Source organism: Etheostoma spectabile, chromosome 4, assembly GCF_008692095.1.
Source record: "Etheostoma spectabile isolate EspeVRDwgs_2016 chromosome 4, UIUC_Espe_1.0, whole genome shotgun sequence".
Classification (NCBI taxonomy): Eukaryota; Metazoa; Chordata; class Actinopteri; order Perciformes; family Percidae; genus Etheostoma; species Etheostoma spectabile.
This window is the reverse complement of record NC_045736.1, coordinates 35,034,454-35,042,810: the sequence shown is the minus strand read 5'-3', so window position 1 is coordinate 35,042,810 and position 8,357 is coordinate 35,034,454. Positions and strand designations below refer to the sequence as shown.

At 42.1% G+C, this 8,357-nt stretch overlaps 1 protein-coding gene across 26 annotated transcripts in view; it reads left to right on the top strand.

Moving 5' to 3' along the window:
* Positions 1-8,357, top strand: part of nfasca (neurofascin homolog (chicken) a) — a 185,394-nt gene that overhangs the window by 157,003 nt on the left and 20,034 nt on the right. For 14 of the 26 annotated variants that reach the window (XM_032513140.1, XM_032513153.1, XM_032513152.1 and 11 more), the window contains 3 exons: positions 2,118-2,348; positions 3,058-3,201; positions 7,358-7,504. The exons of 7 other annotated variants lie outside the window; for them this stretch is intronic. In XM_032513140.1, the coding sequence (XP_032369031.1) occupies positions 2,118-2,348; positions 3,058-3,201; positions 7,358-7,504 (522 nt within the window). The remainder of the gene's footprint in view (positions 1-2,117; positions 2,349-3,057; positions 3,202-7,357; positions 7,505-8,357) is intronic. 5 more of the 26 variants (XM_032513149.1, XM_032513142.1, XM_032513166.1 and 2 more) reach the window with 3 other exon arrangements.

Sequence of the window (8,357 nt, the reverse complement as noted above, 5' to 3'; positions counted from 1 at the left end):
GGGGGGGGGACATTTTGACGAATGGTGCGACTGGATGAGTGTGCTCAGGATGACAAACGAACAAAACTCCAGCAGCAGTTGGCTTGCGCATTCACTCACTGGCTTGCTCATCTTGCTTCTGAGCTTTTTCAAAAGTCATGCCACTCTAGCAGCTTTATCCATTGCTTCTGTTCACCTGGTCAGCTGTACATACAGTACTGGAGATTACAGGTAAGGTTGCTTGAAGCTTTGGGCTGAGCTGGCCCACCTCACTGGGCTGTAATGGCTCTTGAACACGCTGATGTTTCCATCATACCCTCTTTCTCTTGCACGGTGGTTTGAGGGGCATGCTTGGCATCCAGCCTGGTGATACAAGCATGCTGGCTGGGGTTTGGAGTTGATATGTGATGGAACTGTTTTGGGGTTGGGGTATTAGTAGTGGGACCCTTAACTGGCTGGAGATGACCTCAACGTTAAGGTACAGTAGGAGCGAGCAACATTTTAAGTGGGAAAGAATGTGCTGGTTCCCAACCTGAACGGGGCCGGACCCCCACAAGAGGGCACCATAGTGTCACGAAAGTTTAAAAAAAACAGATAAGACCAGGCCTGGGTGTATTTCTTTAAGTTAAATCTGGTTCTATCTAATCAAACAATGTGTGAACAATACTGAGAACTTGAGTTTATTGCCAGCTTTGAGTACCTAATCACTGATCCATACACTGTATTACTGACACATGTTGGTCCGTCCTCAAAATGTCCCTGACCCCCCCCCCAACTGCTGCCGCAACTGCTCTGATATTTACAGCAGTACCTCCAAATAGCCTACATATGTTTGACATAAATACTCAGAAACAGATAAACAGCTTACGGGTGATGGCTTAGCATCAAGAAAACAAAATGAGGCCATAACAACAACTGTAATGAGACACTGGATATGTGACATAACATGTGATGTTTTTTCCCATCAGTTGTGAGTGAAAGAGATGTCTGTACATGCAGGGTTCAAAATTAGCACCATCTACTAGCCAAATGGTGTTAAAATCCGCTGGGGTTGGTACTGTAGATTTGCTTCACACACCAGCCAAAAAAACAATGGTAATCTATTAAGTGGCTGGTCAAATTTTAACATTCTCTAGCTATTTGGCTTGTGGACAACAAAGTACATTTTAAACACTGTGTACCCAGGGGTGAAGGGGGTCTGTAAATAGATCCTTAATAGGGCACTGGGAAAATTATTTTACATTTCCATAAAGTTGGGGAGACTTGTGGAAGACCGATTTGAAAAAAGAAGGGTCTAAATGGAAGCAGCAGAGGTTGAGATATACTGTAATGCTAGATCGATCCTTCATATGTATGTCCATGTAGTCCAAACTCCCCCAAGCCCCAGTTTGTAACACAGGCGTTGGTATACGTTTCAAGTCTTCATGTCCAAGACAAGGTAACCCCATCATCATCACCGAGATAAACCCTTATGACATCATCAGGGCTTATCAATTCACACAATGAGTAAATGGTCCTCTATTTACTGTAATTGAACCAGATTCAGAAAACTTTATTGTCCGTTAAGAAAGTCGTCCTAGACGTGGCCTCACAATAACGTGTGAAAACAACCATAAAAATATACTCGCATCGAGCAGCAAGATACTTACCTAATAGCGCGCCCCACACTCTGGAAAACTGAAATATTACATGTTGGTGTTGTGTCTCGGCACAAGGTTTCATCATAATAATGACCCAGAATCACCCAGTGGGGTGCCGCTTTAAATGATGACTTTATAGAATAAAAATGTGGTTACCAGTTTCTGGTTCTCTCAACCTAGCCCTTGTATAAATACAGTATTTTTAATTCCCCTTCAAAGGAACCCAGTGTGAGAGGCATGTTGTAATATCAGCATCAGTCCTCTTGGTGGCAGTGGAGTCTAAGTCTGGTAGGAAAAACGATGAAGTGTGTGTGTGTGGAGATGAAGGCTTATGATGACTCAGTGATGCGTGTGCTCTGCGCAGTGATAAATGCTGCTCGTGAGCTTTCAGCTCGGGGCTTCATTGACTCTCCTGTGTGTGTCACTGTGTGTCTACCTTTGTGATGCTCTGCTTCCATGTCTTTAACCCTCTGCTCTCTCCCACCCATTCCCTTGTAGTCGAGCTTACAGATGCCTCCCTGGCTTCAGCTTTCTCTCCTACTCCTCCTCCTCTTGCTCCTCTTCCTCCTACTACCATCGCTCCTACAACAATTAGCACCTCAACTTCTACGACTTCTACTACAGCTTCTACTACTACTACTACTACCACCACCACTACAACTGAGGCTACCACTATCGGCACACCTCCTCAGCTGGTCACCATCAGGCAAAGTGATCAGAATGATTTGGGTACATGCTGTTGTCCCATTGTGGCTTTTACTGAATTTTTTAGTGTTATCATAAATGGCACTCATGGCCTTCTCCCACCTGACAATACAGGAAACCACATCAGGGCTGCATTCCAATAAGCTGTGATGTACCTACTGTACACAAAGTGGGGAATTACTTCAGAATATTGGAATGTAGCTGGCAACTATCCTCCTGGTCAGGAAGTGAGAATCCAAACTTTTTTTTAATTCATTGGATGTTGATAACTGTAAAGTTCTTGGGCACGTTAGAGTGATGAGGGTTGTGATATTGGCCAGGCCTGCCGTCAGGAAAGGATCAAAGGGTACAGATGACCCCAGCCCAAGGCCCATGAAAAGGTACTGGTATGGGGCTGGAGTTGTTTGGATGAGTGAAAATTGCATTCCCCTGTCCATGATTCCCTACGGCAGGCCTGATATTGGCATTGTTCAGTTTTTAGGGTTAATTAGTTGACTCTAAATCAGAAGTAAGCATTTAAACTAGGTGTTTCATGAATTGAAAAGTCCTCAGTTTACTTCTGGTTTTGAGCAGACCATGTTCTGGATTGATCCCGATCAAAACGATCATTCTTGTATGAAGACTTCCTTAGTGCTAGAACCATGCATTGGTCTAAACGGAGCCCTGTGTATGGTTGTTAACTGCAATCTCTGCCCCCTGCCCCTGGCCTTTAACCCTTTAACCCTGACTGTAGGGGCCAGTGGGCGGGAGATCTGGAATCTGACGGTGGAGCCTAACAGTAACTACGCTAACGTCAGCTGGAGACACAACTTCCAGGCCGGCAGCAGCGAGTTTGTGCTAGAGCTCACACTGGACAGTAAGACACCAGACCAAGGAGGTATTGAAACCAAAAGCCAGATCTGAACGTGATCAAACAGCCAGAGTAGGAAGAAGATAATAAATAAAAAAAGCAGAAGCATACAGGGCAATATAATTAAGAAATCAGGCAAAACTAAACTAAAATGTATGGATTCATTGGGACGCTACCTGAGCAGCTCTCATTTTAAAGCCGCACTATCAACATCTTTAATATTAACAATGGGTCAAATGTAGAATGCCGTTTTGTGGTGGTACCAATGAACTCACAGAGAGTCAACACCAATTGTGGAGTTCCCTTTAGCCACAGAGAGTTTTAGCATCTGACACCTTAGGTATTCAGGCCTTCAAATCTACTGTTTGGTTTACTCTCCCTGCTTCGGCAATGCTGTTTTCAGGGCTGTATTTGCCACACACAATAACAATATCAACTTTAAAAGGTAACAGTTTGTCAAATTTGCGAGATTTTTGGGTTGTTGTAGATTTCTGCCCTCAAGTGGCAATAAAAACAACTTTAATAAAACAGCTTTGAAAGAGCTGATATTTTATAATTTCACATTTAGAAACTTCCAAATCCAATGTTTGAACAAAGATTTTAACCTTAGTTTATGCTGGAAATAGACAAATGACTGTGAAAGTCACTTTGACCTACAACAGCACTCGGTCCCACCCTGTAAATACTGTTCTGTTAACCTTTATTCACACAAATGTATCGCTCGATTGAAATGTAGTTTTCTGGCTAAACTCTAATTTTTCCCTGCATCTCTGAATGTAATGCAATCCAGTTAGCAGTAGAATTTGACTTACAGGCCGATTAAATGCCCTCTAATAAAATAATTGATGCCTTATTTTTTCGTACAGACTTCAATTACACCTCAATGGCATGCTTTTATGAACCCAAAATCCCTTGCTCAAGGGTTTTGCTGAAATGTGTCCTTGTCACACTGATTTCTAAAACAACTTTAATGGAGAGCTCTTTTGGAAAACCTAAAAAGATGAGGCTAGAGCATAAAGGGCAAACGGCATAAAAGAAGGGCAAGAAAACCTCAGGACAAAAAAAGGCATCTTGTTTTTGGTAAACTACTGGAAAAAATAAAACTGTGCCATCACAGTTTTGAAAAACGGAAGATCTATCTCTCACTGGAGATAACCTTTAGCAGCAGCTGCTCCGGTGGCCTGTTCATTTTTAAATCACCCTTTTTATTGAGGGTGATATTTGAGGTCCGCTGTCTGAATTTGTTAAAAAGCAGAAGGCAAACCATACAACAGTCTGTGTTTCTGTGTTTCTTTCTCTCTTGTACTCCTTCTCTCTCTATATATGTTGGAAAATGTTGATTATCATCATGTCACTACGACCTTCATGTGCAGTGCACCATCATGATGGTTTCTTCTCATCACTCTGCCTGGCTTTGAATGACTCTTGTTGGACCAGCACTGTGAATGGGCTGTGCAGCTTGCTTTGTCTGAAATACTGTACTGTCAAATGATCACTTTTTTTTGGGTCATCCACGCTTCCATGATCACTTGCTTTTGCTTTGGATTGGTTGTTAAGCACTCTTGAAGTCGGCTTTCATAAAACCCATCACATTTCATTTTCCAGTGCTGGTTGTGATTGGATAGCCCAGTGATTATAGGCCTTCTGTCATGTCTTTACCAATTCAACTGTCTGGGATCTTTGATCAAGAAGGGAAGGGAGGATGTATTTTTCATGTACTTAGGCAGTGGCTTTAATTCTTAATGATGTCTGAATGGGAACAGACAGAGAAAGGGAGAGAGGGAGGGGATGATGAGGCTGATCTAATGGTCCCCCGCCACACCCACCCCCACCCGTCCCTTGCTCTCCAAGGTCAGATGTGAAAGCTTTGACTCAAAGTGAAGAGTGGCAGGGAGCCCCAGACACTCCCCATCCCCCTTCTGTCTTCATATATGTTCATGTATACACAGCAACATATTTTTCTTCTAACCTTGATATTTTCAAATAACTGCTTGCATTTAATCCAAGTGTAACCAAAGTTGTTTGCACCAGGCTTGACTATAAGGCAGTTGTTTCACATGATGAACACATAAAATTGGTTTGGCCACTTTGTAGTACTGTCGTATACATCATTTTATTATTTTTGTGTCCATAATGCATGATTTGCATTTTAAAGGGTACAGTATGCTAATCATATAATTCAGGATATTTTGTAAAAATGATCACATAGTGGCCCCAGCATTTATTTACCTCAACTCCATAGATATTTGAAACGGGTTCGATATCCAAGACATTTCACATATTTCTTATCTCCCATTTAATACATATATTTTACATATTTTGGTAGACGCCTCCCTGTTTTCTGATCTGCTCTGTTTTAATTCGCTGCTAATGCCAATTGAACACTTTCTCCACATCCATTTGCTGAACCTATATTTCACATTGAAATCCTTTCAGCAGCTCAAATAATCCTTCTTTTTTAATTCTAGATCTGTAGACAGTGTTGAGTTTTACTGACAATAGCTTAACAACAATCCCAACAGTGACCAAGGGCAAGCAAGTGGATGAAAATGGCATTTATACTGAAAAGAGAAAGTTAAGGCAGCAGAGTGGCGAGTGTAATACTGATGAAATTAGTGCTGTGGAAATGTACATTATTCTCAAGGGTTTTTACCCTGCCCTTAGTTGAGAAGTGACCCTGTTCTCTTTGTACATAAATACCGAGAAATTCATTCGATCATCAGGCAATAGCGTTCTTGAAACATGAAGTAGTGCTGCTGAACATACGGAGGTGGACTGTCACATTGGTTACCTCCTAGTTTACGGATCACGATAATTGCTGAGTTTATGTTTTAGCTAAATGTTGTTTCTTTTGTTGAGCCAAAACGAAACCAAACGACAGCTGAACTGTACTCAGGTTATTTGTACAAGTTATGGATTATAAAATGGAATTTTATCAGGATATAGATGGAATCAGGAAACACATACAGTGGGAATCAAGCCATATTAATCATTTTCACCAATTGCATTTCTGCTCTTTTCTCAAAATATTGTGAAAATATGTCAGGTATGCACATTTGTGTTGGGCACATAAGCTACAGCACATACTGCAGAGTGTAAGTCATTCCAAACATCTATAGACAGGGCTGCATAGCAATAGCCTGATCTGCAGCAGCAATGTAGCAACAGATGGGATTCATCAAATGAAAGTCTGAAGAAACATCATTTTTACGAGTCTCAGTGAAAAGACAGTTGAATCCTTTTTGCATTAAACATGAAAACATAAAGATCCCCATATTGTACTTTAATACGTTACATCAACCTTGGCCTTACTACATTGACCAAGTCTGTGAAAAGGACTGGCATGTCTTCTCCTGTGATGCATTCAATGTTTTGTTTGGCTGGTTTTAGGACGGTGTTAATAGCATGGCATTGGAATGACTTCTGTTGGATTACATCAACCTAGTGCAAAGGTTGATAGCATGGTGCATGATGTCACCACCTGGTGCTGCCCTCTCCTCTCACTGCAACCTCCGAGTCATGCTCATAGCTCGGCCTTGTCATGACCGACGCGTCTTTCCGCAGTAAAGATGCAGGTTGTTGTCGTTGTCGCTGTTTTTTGTTTTGACCTCATGGAGATAAGTGTGGGCCTGTGAATAATTGAGACAAACAATGCTTTGCCGCCTTCGCCTTCTTCTGTAATGGTCAATTCCTCTCTACTCTGTTGAAATGCGATGCACAGCGGCTAATTCATGGGACAGTTAAGTTGCGTGACACTTTGATGTCCACAGTGTAGTGGTTTTCCTGTAGGAACACCTACACCTTCTGCCCCTCTTCTCCTTCACTCCCCATTTGCAAATGAGTTTTCTCTGCAGAGTTATGCCCTTGAGAGAAACTGTAGCCATAAAAGATGAAAAATGAACCAGAATGTCTCAGCTGGACTGAGCCACACACATTAGCTAGTACTAGACTACGTCACGCGTATGCTTCTACACTGTAAAGAGGTGAATGGATCTTTATGACGGGGATGGGCACTGCATTGTTATCAGTCTCAATTCACTCCAGTAACCCTGCTCTCATTCAGAGAACAGTCTCCATGTAAAGCATTGTGATGCCCTTCCCTTTGCTAGGAAGCACAGCCTTTACTGTGGAACCAAGGCCACACCCCGTGGAGTGTGATTGGTCCCTTTCTTGTGTCTTCAAGGCAACAAGACGGTGAAACATGTACCGCGGGTGAAACCCCCCATTACATTGGTGGATCTGATCGCAGGTGCCGTGTACCATCTGAGGGTTTATTCCGATGATTACAACAGCGTCAGCAGCAAATCTGTCACCTTTAAGACCAAACCAGGTGAGACCTCACCTGGCCGGGTGGAACCGGGGTTCCAGCCAGGTGGGCTACTCTGGGGGCAAGTCTGTCAGTAGTAGTATCTACAGTAACTCAGTCATAGCTGGGTGAGTTATTATGGTTTTATTTATTTAAACCATAATTTATTGATTCCATGCATGTACTCCCATAGGTAAACTCAAGTCAGTCAGGATAAGACATTTCACAACCACTTTATTTGGATGTCATCAAACATCAACTTGTCTTTATGATCAGTATGTAATTTATGGGTGGAAGTAAAAGTCGCATTTCTATGAGATGGAACTGTGAGTTATCAGTCCCCCGTGACTTTCCACGCAACTTACATGCTCTCTTCTGAGAAGTAAATGCTCATAGATTGTTCACAAATATACCTCTAGCTTCTTCTTTGATTAGTGTGCATGGACATTATGAGTATGTATAATAGTATGTATGAGCTATATATATATTGTAGTGCCGCTTAAAGTGCCCATATTATGAAAAAAATCCCTTTTTTTCTGGGATTTGGTTATTTTGTGTCTCTGGTGCTTCCACGGGCATAGAAACTTGGAAAAAAAACTATCCATGCTGTTTTAAGTGAGATACAGTTTTCTGAATGTCCTCTTCCTTCAGTCTCTGAGTGAGCTGTTCAAAATTTGCACGGCTTTCTACGTCACTAGCTAAGACGAGGTGGCTAACTGTAGCACATGCTAGCTCGTTCTCAATGGCAAACACTGCTACAACACACTTGTTCACCATAATCTATAAAAGAACTACTTCCATGTCCCTGTTCTCCAGGTATTCCACAAGTGCCCTTTGTTTAGAAGAAGTCTCCCAGCTAATCCTGCCTTGTACTGAC